The sequence below is a fragment of the Nothobranchius furzeri genome, chromosome 7 (assembly GCF_043380555.1).
Source record: "Nothobranchius furzeri strain GRZ-AD chromosome 7, NfurGRZ-RIMD1, whole genome shotgun sequence".
Classification (NCBI taxonomy): domain Eukaryota; kingdom Metazoa; phylum Chordata; class Actinopteri; order Cyprinodontiformes; family Nothobranchiidae; genus Nothobranchius; species Nothobranchius furzeri.
The window spans coordinates 58799624-58818280 of record NC_091747.1 but is presented as its reverse complement, the minus strand read 5'-3'; the positions used below and the strand labels follow the sequence as shown (position 1 = coordinate 58818280).

General features: G+C 42.5%; 2 protein-coding genes across 3 annotated transcripts in view; both read left to right on the top strand.

The window, feature by feature from the left end:
* The first annotated feature begins 916 nt into the window (after positions 1 to 916).
* Positions 917 to 5290, top strand: ptchd3a (patched domain containing 3a). The gene is made up of 4 exons (XM_015955463.3): positions 917 to 1771; positions 2182 to 2303; positions 3131 to 3276; positions 3352 to 5290. Exons 1-4 carry the CDS (start codon positions 1061 to 1063, stop codon positions 4926 to 4928), a joined length of 2556 nt encoding a protein of 851 aa, XP_015810949.3. The 5' UTR covers positions 917 to 1060; the 3' UTR covers positions 4929 to 5290.
* A 147-nt stretch (positions 5291 to 5437) lies between these two features.
* Positions 5438 to 18657, top strand: part of gpr158a (G protein-coupled receptor 158a) — an 82376-nt gene continuing 69156 nt past the window's right edge. For both annotated transcript variants that reach the window (XM_015955462.3, XM_015955461.3), the window contains exon 1: positions 5438 to 8775. In XM_015955462.3, the coding sequence (XP_015810948.3) occupies positions 7913 to 8775 (863 nt within the window). In that variant the 5' untranslated portion in view covers positions 5438 to 7912. The remainder of the gene's footprint in view (positions 8776 to 18657) is intronic.

Genomic DNA, 18657 nt, shown 5'->3' with positions numbered 1-18657 from the left:
TTATAGTTAACGGTTAACCATGCGAGGTCCTCCGTTTGCTCCAGTCGGAAGCCTCCTGCAGAGTTCTGCATCAACTGGAGGCAATCGGGGGCTTTGTTGGTGAAACACGTGAAAAGTTTCTTTTAAATAATCCAGTTTCTCAATTAAGGAAAATGGTTGTTTTGAACAAACTTCAAGAAACTTTTACCGATCAAAAACACCTAAATTCCTCAGGTTGGGCTGACGGCTGAATTTAACGACCAGTTTGTTGCCTGGTGAGAGAATCCATATTCGTCGCAGCAATAATCAGACACTCAGTCTTTTATCTGAAGGAAGTCGCTTTGTTTGAGCGTCTTGACGGCAGGAAAATAAAGGGTTAAGTCATCTTAAATACTGCGTATAAAACATCCAGCAGCTCATCATAACCCAGTTTGACCAAACTGAGCTTGTCAGCAGCAACAAAGTAATCCAGACAAGTTGTGTAAATGGTCGTTGTCTAAATTTTCCCATAAATCCTAATTCCAAGAATCCCTGGATTATACCGTGAAGGAGACGCACGTAAAACGGTTTTACTGCTGCAGCCCTTTCCGACCGGGTGACCTTTAATCACAGATTTAGGGACTGTGCGGGTTTTCGCAACGCTTTACGACCATATTTTCATGTCAGAATCGACTCACTGCCATCATCAGGACCTTTAAAAACTTCAAAGGTTAAAAGATCACGCAAAAAGACGTCTTCGTGTGTTTGCTTAATGAAGGCGCACCTGGAAGCAGCTTCATCGTAAAGCAATGAAGGGGAATGAGGTGTTTTACGACGTGCCATAACAAAGTCGCTTTTGTCTTAGATTTCTTGTTGCCTATCTTCTCTCTAATCCTTTTAATGGATCTGCTTATCGTTTTTACGGTAAGAGGCGTCATTAACGGAATTATTCTTCCTGGTGAGGCTAATAATCAAGTTTTCTTCAGACTGCTTTGGTGTAATAAATTCTTAGACGTATTATAAGTGATGTATTGTCCGTGCAACCGCCTTTATAAGGAGGCGACGCCTTCCTGTCTGTGCCAAATTCCCGTCCGGACTGAAGATGGGCTGCAGACGAACAGACTGCTTCTCAAGGCCTCTGTCGAACCTGTTTGAAAAGCTGGGCTCAACAGTAGGCTCCTGTCCTTTATTCTTTTTTGTTATTCCTATCGTGGTCTCGGCAGTGCTCGGGGGAGGCTTCTTTTTTCTCAAGGACAGAGAAGACAATGATCTTGAGATGCAGTTCACCCCCAAAAAAGGACCCTCAAAGGCAACACGAGCGTTCGTAAGAGAAAACTTTCCGTACAACAAATCCATGTTTTCTGAAGACAGGCTGTATGAAAAGGGTAATTTTGCGTCCCTCATTGCTGTATCGAAGAACAGCGACAACGTACTAGAAAGTCCTGCCTTGGATGAAATCCTCAGACTCAACGAAAAGATCATCAACATCACCGTGGAAAACGGACGGCTGGGATTCAATGACTTGTGTGCCAAAGCGAACGGAAGATGCGTCTCCAACGTCATCCTGGAAATCCTTCTTGACGATGAAACCAGCATCACCTACCCGGAACATCAGCATGGATCCAGTTTGGTCTTTCTGGGTTCTGCGCTCGGAGGAGTTGTAACAGACGCCAACAGCACGGTGACAAGCTCTCAGGCTGTAAAGCTTCTCTACTATTTAGACAACGATGAAGATTTAGAAGAAGCATCCAAATTATGGCTGAGAGGTTTTAAAGCGCTGCTGTCGGATGAGATGGACAGGAAACAAATCGATGTACGTATGACGTCGTTCCATCTTTCTTTCTTAATTTAGCTGAGACGTAATTCACCTTAAACACACACATACTACATACAACATGCTTACTATGTTAAATTATCACTTGACTTAAGAAACTATAGCACAACAAAGCAAAGCTATAGTGTATGTGAGTTGTAATATTAAAAATAAATGTTAAAGTTGCTGCCAGTGGTTCATTAGGGTCCTCGTGGTGACTTTCTGTGACTCATTTAAACTACGATTAATTTTTATGGTGCAAAGCCCACCTGAGTTACCTGGGTTCAAAGGGGTTGAGTTTTCTTACTTATTTCTCTAACATGCATTCGTTTGGGGGAAATCCATCTGCACCACAGCAGACAACTACCCAAACTCTGTTTTCTGACACCTTTCCTCTACACTCCCCACAGGTCTCCTACTACACCTCCAAATCCAAGCAGGAGGAGATCGACAGCCACACCACAGATGGCTTCCCCTTATTCATCATCACTTACGCCTGTGCCATCACCTTCTCGGTGATATCCTGCCTGAGGTAAGAAGTCATCAGTGACTGTCGCACGTTGAGCAGTCCTCACTGCTGGATAGCTGTTGTTTATCAGTTTGAGCGATGCAAAGATGCACGGAGATAATGTGGAGAGTAAAGGCACAGGGACATGCTTCTGCAAATACAATTTCAGTATGTCCGGGTAGAGCAACATTCACGGGGTTTACAAAGAGAGGAACACAAAATAAAACAGTCAGAAAAACGATATTTAACAGAGTTTTTCTGATTTAAACGGTTAGGAATAGTCCAAAGTGCATTTGTGTGGAAAAGCAGTTTCCTGCAGTAGATAAGACCGGGATTGATCTTTGTTTGGAGAGGGAAAGGTTAATTCTGACTGGATTGATAAGCTAACGGCTAGCTTTGGTGTTGGGAAGTCCTCAGGAAGGAAAGTAGCTATCAACTGCCCTAAAAGTAACAAAATTACATCATCACCTGCTGGAAAGAAAGAAAGAAAGAAAGAAAGAAAGAAAGAAAGAAAGAAAGAAAGAAAGAAAGAAAAAGAAAGAAAAAGAAAGAAAAAGAAAGAAAAAGAAAGAAAGAAAGAAAGAAAGAAAGAAAGAAAGAAAGATTGATTAGGTATTTCCTGGCCTGAAAGTGAGTAAAAACATCATAAATATGTTTAGAACTACAAAAACAAAAAAAAGAGACTCTTCCACTAACAACAACAACAAAGGTGCTAAGTTGACAATCCTGAATTGAAAACAAAATGAAATTAGGTCAGCTTCTGTTTTACGATAATGGTCGTTATTTCTGTGTATTTTATGTCTAGGAGCTCAACACGAACACACTAAGCAGAGTTTTTGTCTCCTCGGCAGATCAGACAATGTCAGGAACAAGATGTGTGTGGCTGTCTTTGGCGTTGTCACCTCTGGGCTGGCAGTCGTCTCCTCTTTTGGCCTGTTGCTTTACATCGGAGTGCCGTTCGTCATAACTGTAGCAAACTCTCCTTTCCTGATCCTTGGTGAGGAAATAAGCACCTTATGTTTTTGTTTTGTTTCCTGCAACAATTTCCCATTTTCTCATCTTTTTCGTTCAGGAATTGGTCTAAACAACATGTTCATCCTGGTCTCTGACTTCCAACACACTCATGTGAACGACCCGGTACCAAAACGAATGGCTCACACTTACAAAGAAGCTGTCATGTCCATCACCATCACAGCCCTGACGGATGTCCTGAAGTTCTTTATTGGCGTCATGTCCGACTTCCCGTCGGTGCAGTCCTTCTGCCTGTACACCGCCACCTCCATCGCTTTCTGTTACGTCTACACAATCACCTTCTTGGGAGCTTTTATGGCTTTGAACGGCAGGCGAGAGGAGGGCAACAGGCACTGGCTGACCTGCATGAAGGTACCATCAGTCAAAACGAGTACCCAGACTGTGATGTACAAACTCTGCTGTGTGGGAGGCCAGTACGACCAGAGCACTGGAGCAGAGAAAAAACAGCGGGCGAGTAATTTCTTTATGGAGTACTATGGTCCGTTTCTGACCAAGCCATGGGTTAAAGTCATGGTGATGTTCATTTACTTCCTGTATTTGGCCTCTAGTATTTTTGGGTGTTTCCATATTCAGCAGGGGATCGAGCTTTACGATCTGGCAGCTGATAACTCCCACGTTACGAAATTCATCAGGAAGGACAGGCAGCATTTCTCGGATTATGGTCTGTCTGTTATGGTCATTGTGAAAAATGAATTTCCATACTGGGATGAGACCAAAAGGTGCCAACTTCAAGCATGCTTAGAAGACTTTAAAGAACCCCAGTTTGTGGACAGGGACATTTTTACATCCTGGCTAGATTCTTATTTATCCTACGGAAAAGATAAACACCTTAATCTGAATGACAAGGAGGTTTTTCTCTCAAATCTGCCACAGTTATTTGATTTGTCACCATTTTTCATGCAAGATGTGACCCTTACTGGAGATGTCATCCATGCATCCCGATTCTTCATACAAACCATTGGTATTGCCAATGCCAGCAAGGAAATAGAAATGCTTAAAGGCCTCAACGCCATCGCAGGAAAATGCTCAGTGGCGTCTCTATCGGTTTATAACCACGAGTTCATCTACTTTGACCAGTACAACGTTGTGGTGAGTAGCACTATTAAAAACGTCAGCGTGATCACAGCTGTGATGCTGGTCGTCTCTCTGCTGCTGATTCCCAACCCAATCTGCTCGCTGTGGGTGACCTGTTCCATCGGTTCGGTGACCATCGGGGTGACTGGGTTCATGGCGCTTTGGGACATCAGTCTGGACTCCATATCGATGATCATTTTCACCGTTTGCATCGGCTTTACGGTGGACTTCTCAGCTCACATGGCTTATGCCTTCGTCTCCAGCAAGAAGCCCCGCCCTGACGACAAGGCTGTGGACGCCCTGTCCAGTCTGGGGTATCCCATTCTGCAAGGGACATTGTCGACAATTTTAGGGGTGTCCGTGTTAGCTTCGTCTGAATTCAACACCTTCAGAACTTTTTTCCAGATCTTTTTCCTTGTCGTGTTTATTGGAATGGTTCACGGCCTGGTTTTCATCCCGGTGGTGCTAACGACATGCACTTGCAGCTCAGAAGAAGAAGAAGAAGAATATAATGAGAAGGAAATAAAATCAAGTAAACTTTGACCACTGGACATTTTAGACAAAAACAATCTAGTTCAATATTCCAGTTACCAAGTTTCTTTTTAGTCAGTATAAACTGTTAAAAGATTTTTCTATTGATGTGTTTAAATTTATTTAAAATAAATCATGTTTGTAATGTAATATAAATATATTGTAAGTTATATTTTATATTCATATTTGTATTTTATTTACTGTGAATAATAATTAATGCATATAACTCAAAATTAAATGTATTTCTCTTGACAACAAGTTCAGTTTTAAATACATTTTAACTTTTTTTGTCATTATAGTTTCTTCTCACCATGTTGTATTGAAATTTGTTATCAGCCTGTTGGGACTAAAATATTAAAGTATCGTCCGTCTGATTTGTTCTTTGGAATTTTATAAGTTCAACTAAAAAAATGGTTAAAAAATGAATAAAATTTGGCAACACTGCAAAAGCAAAAGTCACACGCTAGCAAGATGCTATCTAAATGTTTAGCAGCCAGATCTTCAGAACGCTGTCTGACAACATGAAATATTCTAAAAGACCTGTTCTCTGTTCAGAACAAAACAACCCAGAACATCTAAAGGCCTCTCAGTTGAGGTCGCGATCAATATTGAACGATAGGTTAAGAAATGTCATCCCTAGCAAAGATCGAAGGCCAAAATATCTGTTAGCCAAAAAATAAACAAAGATCTATTTTCCATTTGCTAAAAAAGGGAAGTGAGTGATGACTTCCAGGATATTTGTGGAAATATCCTGTGGATTTTTGGAAGGGGACTATCCTGTTGCAGCCGGTGTAAAATTAATAAAGTATTTCAGAAAAGTAGAAACATTCAGCCATGGTGGTAGTATTATGGTCTGTAAATGATGGAACTATGAATTTAGCTCGGTAGCAGAAAACCCTGCAGGAGAAAATGTGACCTTTAACCTTTAACATGGTAATGCGTCATGCTGAATTCAGTCAGTTACTTAAAGAATATTGGGACGAAGGTCCTCCACAGAGACGAGAGACTCAGTAGCTCTTCATTAAAGTTCTTGGGCGGTACCAGTTATTAGGTTTACTACACGGGGCTGGGATGGTTTGGATGACTGTTTTTTAAAATAAATAAAATCCTTTAAAAATCTAAGTTTTGCATTTACTCTTTTTTTTCCTGAAATAATTTTTTTAAATCTGAAACATTTAAATGTGACAAAAAAGACAGAAACAGAGTTTTTCATCATTTGTCTACATGGTGTACGCTTAGAGGAATAATTTTGCAGCGATGATGCAGTGTCAGCATTAATCAAAATAAATTATTTTAAAAAGGGGTAAAAATGTGGCTGCAGCTGCATTTAAGTTACGATTCTGATGTGGCACCCAGGTCAGCTCTGTCATTCTCCGTCACACCTGCCTTCTCCCAGGCCCAGCGAGATGCCTCTGACCCCCACAGTGTCACATGACATGCCCAACTTCCAGCAGGAAAACAGAAAATATCAGAGCTGGAAGTCGTTGACAGATCCCTTCCAACACGCACGTCTTCTTTAAAGCTTTTGGAAATGTAAATGCACTGTTTTGTTAAAACAATGAAGCTTTTCATACAATCAGAGCATTTGAAATTATATTTATATATTTACATTTAGGTATTTTGCTCATTGTAAGAATTCACCTGTCCCACACTCAGAAGTCAGCACAGCCATTATAAATGTTACTCATGTCATCTGTTAATGGTGAGTATTTCACCATCATAAAGGGATGCATTCAGGTTCTGATGGTCCGTGTTATTGCGCAGCTCTGATCTGTTGGTTGGACTGACTCCAGTTTGTCTCAAACATCTAAAAGTAACTAAAGATTTAAGCAGAAATGGAAGTGTGTCCACAACTTTTTAGCTCATGTGAATCAGCATTTAGTAATGGTGAGTTCATGGACCTGGAATGATACAGCCTTCTCTTTGCTGCAAGGCAGGGGTGTGTTCATTGACTGAAGGATTTTTGAGTTTCAGAATAGCAGATCACTGATTAAACCAATCACGTTGAATATTGGTCACCTCCCACCACTAGAGGATGTTTTATTTTGAAGAATCAGTAATTTTAGTCTTAAACAATGAGTAAACATAAATTATGCTTTCCTTTATTTTTCTAAATAGTTTTTCCTGCAACAACACAAATATTCAAGTAAAATAAGCTTTTTAATTAAAATGTTTGGGATTTACACACTTCAGAGTTCATTCCTTTTTTGATTTTGAGTTGATCTAAGTCAAATGATGCCTAAGCTGCTTCTGATCTGTTTCAGCACCAAACAGCTTGTAGAGCTTTTATCTGTGTCAGCTCTGGACAGCTCTGTCTTCCGTTTCAGAACCCGGGAAGCTCCTTCCTGGGTTTCAGGACCGTGGACAGCTCCACCAAACGCTGCTCCGTGTCTCACAGAAGCGGCCAAACGGAGATGGATGCCGCTCCTGGAGCCCCATGAGGTGATGGAGAAGACGGGCTGCGAACGCGCACGGGTCCTGGAGTCTCTCCTGGGCTTCTAGATCCTCCTCTGTGCTTGTTGTGGTCGGAAAAGGGCGGAGTGCGTGTGCCATCCAAGCGAGAAGCTCCTGACTCCTAAAATATATAAATATAATAACAACAACCTGCCCCTTTACCCCTCCTTCCTTCCGTCCCTCCCTCCGTTCTCCTTTTTGATTCAGTCTATGTAGCCCACACGCAGAAGGAGAACATCCGCCGCACAGCGAACAAGACTGGGAGCGTAAGAGGAGAGGGGGGTGGGGTGGGGGGACAGCTGCAAGCGGATCTTCAGCATCAACAAGCTGCATCTGTGAGGAAGGGGAAAGGCTTTGGAGAGGCCGTTGGAAGGGTTTCCTGGCTGCTGCTTTCAACAACAGAGGCGTGGAGGCTTCAGGAAATATCCCACAAGTGGCGATGCAATGGTTTAGCGGAGCAGTTTGGTAGATTTTCCCCATCACGTCCGCCCGACGACGCTTAAATCCCTCCTAAACATCTGTGAACGCTTTCTGTGGGGGAGATGGCTGTTTCCCGGCTGTCTTTGCTGCTGCAAGTGGGAATTTTGCTCGGATCAAACCACATCTCCTCGCTGTGGTCGGATCACGGGGGAGACATCAGAGCACAGGAGGCGATCCCCGGCGCTCAGACGCACCGCCGGCAGCTGGCGCATCTCAGTGCGCAGGAGACAGCGGGGCTGCCGCAAAAGATAGAGGAGCATCTCCCCAGAGTGGTCACAGCTTTCCTGCACACGGGGGACTCGACCACCTTAAAGCACGCCAACTGCTCGCGGAAGTACGAGCTCTCCTCTCTGCGGGGAAGGTCACACACAACCCCGCATTACTCCATGAGCAGCGTGCTGGACACGGTGCTGCACGCGACAAACTTCCTCAACACGATCCTCCAAGCCAACAGGTCCAGGGAGCACAATCTCCGGGGAGACATCGAGTGGTACCACGCCTTGGTGCGGAGTATCCTGGAGGGAGACACCAAGATCCACCGGGCGGTGGTGACTTTTGGCGGGGACTCGTCGTTTGCGGGGCCATCGATGCTTCTCCAAGCCACCAGGGCCGGTGGAGAGATTGTGCTCCAAGACCTCTCCAGCGTGGCGCACCGCCATCTGCACAGCCGCACCGCAGACACGGAGTGGTACCACGAGATGAAAGACAGGAAGAACCCCAGTTTTCACAAAAGGGTTCTGAGCCAAGATCTGAGATCTGCGGACAGATCTTCCAAAAGAACAGAGAGCTTCATCCCGGACAGAACGCACGTCAACTGGTCTGCTCCTTACTTGGAGTGTGAAAATGGGAATTTTGTTCCCCGTTGGCTTCTGACTCTATCAGCTGCTTTCTATGGCTTGAAATCCAACCTGGCACCTGAATTCAGGTAGGAAGAGTGGGAATAACGTTTTCCAAAACAACCCCCCCAAGATTATTTATGCAGCCTTATAAGTAAGGGCAAAAGAGCTCTCAGTGATGTCATCCCGAAGAAGACTTCAGCTTTTGTACACAACCGTATCTCCAAACCTTCACAGGGTTCTTCCCGTTCGCTCCCTCTCCCCTCCAGATGTAGGGTAGCCTCTCACCGACACCCCCCTTGTTACAGGAGGGGGTTCTCCTCTCCTCCAGTCTGACAAGGTGGAGAGATGCTAAAAATAACCTTGATGTTACTGGATGTAGCTGCAGTGGAAACCGCTGGCAACAGGCCCTATTTCAGATTTTAGACGCAGGAAATGCCATGCTGGATTTTAATCCAGTAATCACATGAACTGGTGATATGCCCCGTAATAATCAAGAGCTAAGGCTCCACAGGGTCCTGACCAATGAATATTTAATGCAGATTGCTATAGTTGTATGTGTACTGCCTTCAGTTAATCTTTAATTGATACACTCAAGTTGCTGGCACACAAGCAGGGATTACAAATGACTCAAAACCTGCAGTGATTATTCTGGAATAGGCTATCGGCTGCTGCAGGTATCATGCAGCCTTAAAGCCTAAAACACTCCTAGTGATTAATTTCCATACATACATTCATTTGTTTATATATTTATCTGAAGGAATTGTGTTGAACACTCAAACTAATTCCAACAATAAAACATGAATCACACAGGAAAACAACACTTATTCAATAATTTTGTCTTCTTGTGAAACAGCCGTGCAAATTCTCCACTTGCAAGTGCATCAGTAAATAAAGCTTGCACACAAGAGTTGTCAAATAATAAGAAATAAATAAAAAATGTGAGGAAACCATTACATTTTATGGAAGAGGCCACATCTTGCAGTATTTTAACAGGAGTTGCAAAACTGGAAGTTTTTCTTTAGTTTTCAACCTATAGAGGTGGAAATTATGACTTGGATTAAATGCAAAATGCACCTTAATTAATCCTCGCAGGTTAATTTTTATCTGCAGTTTGTAAAATGTTGATGGAGAAAAGAAATCTCGAATCACAGCAAAGTCCCACGTAATTGCCCACAGTCACATAGATAAGGTCATAATTAACACGTGAAGATGTTAGAGTGTGATAAAGTCAGATAATGATGGGCAGTTGTGGGTTTTGAATCTTACTGCGATGTGCTGCATGGGTCTGCCATCATCTTCACATTTTAAATCAAGGATTATGTGTCAGAGACGTGTTTTAGGTTTACTCATTTAAAAATAAAGAGAGCTGCTTGTTGCTGTTTAAGATTCAGCCACAGATCCACCTTTTTTTGAAAAATCTGTCAGAAAAAGTCCTAAATTAGTTTCCAGGAAGTGAATCTGTGGATTGATTTGAATCAATCTGCCAATAAGTAATCATTGGTAATCATCTACAGTTAAGTCATTAACTTTTGGAGACATTCACGATGGCTACCAGCTTATCTCTGCACAGAAACGTGTCTATAAAGCAATCTATTGAACTACAATTTGGCATAGCTAAACCTAGCGCTTTGAGTCGATGAAATTGGATCCTTTCAAAGTTTTGGCTGAAAATCCTTTCTGAACACCATTTGTGATGGTTATACTGGGCGAGTGGAACCAAACTTCAAGCTGGGGTACGTAGTAAAAAATTTTAAATGACAAATAAAATGCTTAAATGTGACTTTCTGACCCTGTTCTGTGATATCAAGTATAGCTAGCCTTTCCCAAAGGGACAAACTCCGCCTGTGTGTGTGTGTGTGTGTGTGTGTGTGTGTGTGTGTGCATGCGTGCGTGTGTGCGCGCTGCATGGAGCGTGGCTTTCAGCTACTTCCAGCAGGGTGGGAGCTATAACTATTCAGTTTTCAAAATCTTCTCTCCATGCTGACATCACATCACCGACCACAGCTTTATGAGACGGTTGGGTCACCATTTGTTTCCGCTCACTTGGAAATCATTTCTCAGTTATGGATTTGTCCGAATCAGAACTCATGAGATGCTTTCCCCAGACGAGTGCTGGCTTTGAGGTCTGGATTCACACCAGAGTTTAACAGGCGCGTCTTGTGCCAGGGCTCCACTCCTCTGTTAAGTCTCATGAACTGTGTCCTAGTGGGTCTTACCCATCGACATACATATCACATATGTTTTACCTAATTATCATCCTGCTTTGGTTTCAGTCAGAAAAAAGAAGGAAGCAGATTGATGCCAGCTGGAATGGATTTCTTGTATAAGTCTAAAAGCTGATTTGATGCGATCTAAAATTAACCCAAAGTTTAAAATAATAAACTCATTTTTAAGCTGATCTTAATACATTTAGATACAAAGCATGTATTTCCTGCCATTCTTTAGAGGATTGTCATCCAAGTCACTGAAAATGGTCACAGCTTTGTTTAACCATACTTAGCTTTAAAATTCAAATCATGTCTTCAAACAGGTCCTCTCTTAGAAGCCACAAAGACCGCCTTCTGGACATTCTTGTGCCCTTTCAGTCAAATCTAATTTCTCCCCTTAGTTGACATCCACCTTTGAAAGGGAACCACGGAGAGGAACGGCTGGATAATATAACCTATATCTTCCTCAGATAAAGACACAATCAATAGGATGAATTCATAATGAATGATGTCGAACAACAGCTCTGCGCGAGTGATGTGTATACTTCCTGTTTGAGATGATGATCTTGCGAGAACACAAGGTGACTTCTTCTGACCTTTATTCTTCCATGATTCATAAATAAAGAACTGGGAATTTTCTTCCAAGCTGCAAGACTGTCTTGCAGTCCTTAAGTGGTCTAGATTTTTCCAAGTTACACGAAGGTCTTTCAAAGCCTTTTTTTGGACTTCAATTATTTTCTTTACCAAATTTCTGTTCAGATTTTGTATGTGAACATGCCAGCATGGTGATGGATGTACGCTTATGCAGTAAATGGGGAAGGTGGACAAGCACTGGACAAATCAAAAGGTGTCTCTTCTAAAAGAACTATTTAGGAGTATCTTAAAGTCACGTCATTAACAGATGTTATGTCACAAACCTGAAACAGGACAAATCCAACTAATGCCAAATTATCCAGCTAATAGGTATTTGAACAGCATCTTGTTGGTGCTAAAATAATATTTGAAAAAATGCTGAATGTCTTCTGCATATAGGTGATAGGAAACATTCCAAAAACAATAAATGTTCTGCCCATGAGGCTTCATATATAGTAAAAACAAGAGTGGACCCAAAACAGAGCCTTGTGGTACCCCACAGAACCAAATTGGACATGATCGGAACCAATCCAGAACCATTCCAGCGATTCGCACTGAGTCACAATACTCTTTATTAAGGTGTTATGATCAACAGTGTCAAAAGCTGCAAAAAAAAAAAAAAATCCAACAACACCAAGACTGTAAAATCCCCGTTTCTGTTGAATACTTTTTACTAAAACCAGGTGGGAATTTGTCAAAACTGCTGTGTAGCTTCAGAAAAGTAATTGTTACTATATAGAGCCGGTTGGCATAAAATCATTCAGCGCAAATTCCCACTAAACGAAAGAAGAAGCTACTGACAGCCATTGTGACATTTACATGGATTAAATTGGGAGTGCAGAATGGTGAAATACACTCCGTGCTAACTAATGAGACTTGTTGGAACACGCTTTAACAATCTGCTGGGAAATAGGATTTCAAAGGAGTTGTTATTTTGCTGTGCAATTTCAGCAGACATGCATTTTTAATGGACCGACCTGTTATTTCTGCGAAGGTGGAAGAAATCACACCTCTCTCTTCATCTCCTCTCTTCCCACCAGTCCCTTTAGCAGCACAGCCACAGATTGGCATAAACACCCTCTGTTTTAGACAACTGTGCAAGGCTTTGTGGGAGTTTCAGACATTTCTTAGGATGATCCTGTGCTGTCCTAATTGGCAGATCACTCTCAACTCTGATGCAGTGGGAATACACAGAAGAGAAAATAAGGCTGTGGATGGTGTCTGCATTCAGTGAACACTTCAGACTCACTTTTCACAGCTCAAGCTTCAATTGCCTTTGGGTTGAAGCTCAGGCAGAAGCAGGAGCATTAAAGGCAAATTCATTCAAACAAAATCAAAAGCAAAGCCAAACAATCAAATGATTTTCTGCATATTTCTCCAAAGACCAAATAAGTTGTAATCAAACATGCAAATTTCTCTTTATTAGTGCTTTGCCTCCAGATTTGCTGTACAAGCAGCTGAAATGCTGGACAATGATGGGAGCAGAGTGGGAGGCCTGGAGCTCCAGGAGGAGCTGGCAGCATCTGCTCCGTTGTTCTGGACCTCTTCCAGAACAACAACAACAACAACAACAATAATAATAATAATAATAATAATAATACATTTTATTTTTTTAAAATAGCACCTTTCTGGTCACTCAAGGACACTGTACAGAATAAAAACACAAACCATTCAATAAATAAAACATAAGTACAACATAAGCAGAACAAATAAACAAAGATAACAAACAAGGCACTCTAAAATTCAAGGTTGATACGTGGTTATGAAGAGGTGAGTTTTGAGTTGTTTTTTTGAATTCTGTGAATGAGTTAATGTTCTTGATGAGAGGGGGAAGGGAGTTCCAGAGTTTGGGAGCGGTGCAGCTGAAGGTTCTACTCCCCATGGTGCTGAGACGGAAGGAGGGCACAGAGAGATGAATGGAGGAGGAGGACCTGAGGGAACGGGACGAGGTGACGATGTGAACGAGATCTGTGAGGTAGTGAGGGGCGAGGTTATGGATGGCCTTGAAGGTGAGAAGGAGAATCTTGAAGTCAATCCTCGTGTTTACTGGAAGCCAATGGAGTTGTTTGAGGATGGGGGTGATGTGATGAGAGATGGGAGTTTTAGTGGTGATACGTGCTGCTGCATTCTGAACCAACTGGAGCTTACGGAGGGTTTTCTGAGGGAGGCCTGAGAGAAGAGAGTTGCAGTAATTGATTCGTGATGCAACCAGACTATGGACAAGGATAGAGGCAGAGTGGACTGTAAGGGAGGGGCGAAGACGATTAATGTTACGAAGATGGAAATAAGCTGACCGTGTGATGCTATTGTTATGAGATTGGAAAGATAGTGTGCTGTCGAGGATGACACCCAGACTCTGGACCTGGGGAGAGGGGGAAACTGAGGTATTATCAATATTGAGAGAGAAACTGTCAAATTTTGAGAGGGTGTTCTTGATACCAACCAAAAGAAGTTCTGTTTTGTCTGTATTCAATTTTAGGAAGTTTGAACTGAACCAGGATTTTATTTCTTGAAGGCAGGTGATGAGGGAGGAGGGAGGAAGTGTAGAATTTGGCTTACTGGACAAATAGAGCTGGGTGTCATCCGCGAAGCAGTGAAAATGAATATTGAATCTGCAGAAAATATTGCAAAGGGGTAGGATGTATATAATGAAAAGGAGGGGCCCCAGGACAGAGCCCTGGGGCACACCAGAAGAGACAGGAGAGGGCTGTAAGCGGGGGGGATTTGAGAGTGATGAACTGAGTGCGACCTGATAAGTAAGACTGTAACCACTGAAGAGGGATGTTAGCAGTGCCGATGGAGGATAACCTATGGAGGAGAATGGAATGAGATATTGTGTCAAAGGCTGCACTCAGATCAAGGAGGACCAGGATGGGTAGTAGACCGGCATCAGCAGCAAAGAGGAGATTGTTTGTTATTTTGAGGAGGGCTGTTTCTGTGCTGTGAAGTGGACGGAAACCGGACTGGAAGGGTTCATAGAAGGAGTTTAGTGTCAGATGGGTGTGGAGCTGGGCGGCGACTATTTTTTCTAAGATTTTGGAGACAAAGGGTAGGTTGGAGATGGGGTGGAGATTAGTAAAAATGTTAGGATCTGAACCAGTTTTTTTAAGTATTGGAGTAACTGGAGCAGTTTTGAAGATGGAACAGTACCAGAAGAAAGGGATGCGTGTATGAGAGCGGCAATGAGAGGGAGCAGGGAGGGGAGGCAGGATTTAACCAAGGCCAAAGGAAGGGGGTCAAGAAGGCAGGTAGAAGGCTTTGACTTGTGGATAATATTTGATGTTTTAGAAGGACTGGGGAGTTGGAAAATGGAAAATAACTGTGCTGGTTCGGGAGGATCATATGGGGAGGTAAGGGGGATGCTTTGGTTGATTGCACGGTGAATGTTGATTATTTTTTTCATTAAAGAACAGAAGAAGGGCGTTACAAGTACCAGTAGAGCACATGTGTGGGGGAGAGAGTCGGATGGCCGGTGAATTTTATTGATAATGGAGTAGAGTGACTTAGTGTTGCCTCGATTGGGGTTGATTAGACAGGAGTAATACTGTAGTTTGGTTAGTGTATTAAAGTCATTATACTGAGTCATATGATTTTTATACAGTTCTTTGTGAATGGTGAGACCAGTTTTCCTGTAGAGGCACTCAAGCTGCCTGGATTTGGTTTTCAGCATCCGGAGTTGAGGGGAAAACCAGGGAGCAGACTGACAGAATGAAACAGAACCAGTTTTAACTGGAGCAGGGGAGTTTAAAGTGTGAGCTAACTGATCATTGTAGAGAGCAGCCAGGTCATCAGGAGAGGAGGGATTGTCCTTTAGCCGAATATTATCAATTCAATTCAATTCAAAAATACTTTATTAATCCCAGAGGGAAACTGATTGCTGTAGTAGCTCAGAATAATAATAATAATCAAGTCATCAAAGAGTTGTTGTATATTACAATGGCTGTTGGCAGGAAGGATCTCCAGTAGCGGTCAGTGTTGCAGCCAAACTGAAGAAGCCTCTGACTGAAGACACTCTTCCGTTGTCGGACAGTCTTGTGAAGAGAATGCTCAGGGTTGTCCATCATTTTCTTGATTCTCTGGAGAATCCTTCTTTGCATCATCTCCTCCAGTGGTTCCACAGTCGTCCCCAGAACAGAACCAGCCTTTGTTATTAGGCTGTTGAGCCTTTTCAGGTCCCTGTTTCTGATGCTGCTACCCCAACAGATGATGGCTGAAGAGATTACACTCTCAACAACAGACTTGTAGAAGATCTGCAGCATCTTGCTACAGACATTGAAGGACCTAAGCGTCCTCAAGAAGTGCAGTCTGCTGTGTCTAGGGATGGGTACCGAATTCGGTACTTTTTAAGGTACTGACCGAATTCCATAGTACCGACCGAGCACCGATTCACGTCGTTTCAAACGGTGCCTCGTTTCGGTACCCGTCCTTCATAACGAGAACTTGCCAAGACAGCTGCGCATGCGCAAGAGCGTTATGTCGTCGGCCCCTGCGAGCCAGTTGTAAACAGAGCAGCATGGTAGAAAGAACGCAGGCTAACGCTTGATGAAACCAGCGACAGAACGATCTAAGTGAGACATCCTCATCTTAATCTGCTCCGGTAGGTAAATAAAATGTTTAAGATAACGTTACCTTGATATGTTAGCTTCCGTTTCGCTAATGGTGCGTTCGCTTTCTCCTCGGAACTCCGAATTTCCGACTGAACGCGCTCTAAAGTTTGGCTTCACTTTACTAAATGCGACGGGTGATTGGGTGAAGATGAAACCAGCGACAACAATCTAAGTGTGAGGCATCATCGTTTTAATCTGCTCCAGCAGTTAAATAAACTGTTAAAGATAACGTTAGCTTGATATGTTAGCTTCCATTGCCACCGTTGTTATCAGCTAATGGTGCGTTCGCTTTCTCCTCGGAAATTCTAACTTCCCAGTTGGAAAAAATCAAATGAAAAAAGAACGGCAAAGGGAATGAAGATACACAGTAAATTTAGTTCACAGTAAAGATGTTTGCTTCAGTTTAATTATCAGCTTATAAAACTACAAGGACGATGTTAAAATACAAACAGTTGAATGTTATTTATCGTGATATTTATCAAATATTGTTATATATTGAGAAAAATATATATTTAATTATAAAAGAGATTTAAAATAATAAACACTCAAAAGTATCGAAAATTGGTACCGTTAAGTACCGGATCGATTCAAATGTCAAAGGTACCCATTCCTAGCTGTGTCCCTTCTTGTAAACGGCTTCGCTGTTCTTTCTCCAGTCCAGTCTGTTGTCCAGGTGAACTCCAAGGTATTTGTATTCCTCAACCACCTCCACATCTTCTCCCATGATGGAAACAGTGTTTGACTCCACCCTGTTTCTTCTGAAGTCTAAAATCATCTCCTTTGTTTTGTTCACGTTCAAGGTCAGATGATTGTTTCCACACCATGCCACAAAACGCTCCACCAGCTCTCTGTACTCAGCTTCCTGTCCATCTCTGATACACCCGACAACTGCAGAGTCATCTGAGTATTTCTGTAGATGACAGGTCTCTGATTTGTACTGGAAGTCTGAGGTGTACAGGGTGAAAAGGAATGGTGAGAGTACAGTCCCCTGTGGTGCTCCAATGTTACTGATTGCCCGGTTGGATGTGCAGTTCTTCAGCCTCACAAACTGTGGTCTGTTTGTCAGGTAATCTTTAATCCAGGTGATAGTTGAGGCCCCCACCTGTGTCTTCTGGAGTTTCTGGCAAAGTACATCAGGCTGGATTGTGTTAAATGCACTGGAGAAATCAAAGAACATGAACCTCACAGTGCTGCCTGCTTTGTCCAGATGACAGTGGGTTGGTTGAAGCAGCTGGATGATGGCATCTTCAACTCCAACTCCATGGCGACAAGCAAACTGCAGCGGGTCCTGATATGTTCTAGTTTGCTTATTCAGGTGGACCAACAGGAGTCTCTCCAGGACCTTCATGATGTGGGATGTCAGGGCAACCGGTCTGTAGTCGTCATTGACTGATGGGCGAGTTTTTTTTTTGGAACTGGAACAAGGCAGGATGTCAATGCAGGAGGAGAGGGTGTCCATATTGATGTCCTTTATATTCCTAAAAGAAATGAGCCGGTTGGTTTGGTAAAATAACACTTTCAAACAAACAAATAGGAAGAAAACCCTACAGTTCCTGAGGCTAAATGCAAAAATGTCTTATGCTGAACTGAGCTGAAATAGAGTAGGTGTAAGATAAATAAACAAACAAACAAATAAATAAGGATTTCAAGGGGAAATGTGGTGACAATGTGCCATCTGGCTTTGTAACATGAAGACGTGAGCATGGTGAAATGATAAAGGGAGAACAAATGAGTGTAACCTTGGACCAAGTGGAGGTGAAAGGTCCCCGAGGTGCTCCTTCTGACGTCAGTGGGGCTCCTCTGCTCAGTCAGGTGGCCCGTTGACTTGATGCTCTGTGCTTGTAAATGTCAGCCATACAGGAAATAGAACCACTCTGGCTTTGAGCCTTCCAGACACGGATCCAGATTATTTGGCAGCAATCGGTGAGAATTTTGTGGCAAGAATGCTCTGAAAAATCCATAAAAGTTGGAGAGCAACAAGAAAAATGAGCGATTTGTCAGGCTACCTATTTAGACAGATGGTGGGGCTGTTTGTGATTTTGTGCAATGTGGCAAGGCATTATGCAATGTTTTACTGCTTATCTGTTGGGGATAACTCTCAGCTTCAGTGCTATAGGCTGGGTTAATGCCATGTTGTTGTTCACATTCAGGATATTTTAGATTAAAATGATTCAACATCAAACCAAAACCCAGAATTCAAGGGTTAAGATCCAAAATGGAAGCAGCAGACTTTATTTGCCCCCCCCCCCCCCTTAATACGGTAAAGCTAGAATGTTTCCATAAATGTAATAATTATGTGTGTTAATGATAATTTCTCTTTTTTTCAGCTTATAAAAAGGAAAAAAGGGCTAATTGGAAAATTTAGTTTTATTTAAATTATTTTCTAGTTGTTTAGTTTTGCATTCATAAAAGTTTATAACTGTGACTTAATGAAGGTTCTTTGAGGCTTTTTAATAATCTAAAATGAGTAATACTATTTATCCAGTTGTTCTTATGTCATTTTCATCCACCATGGTGCAAA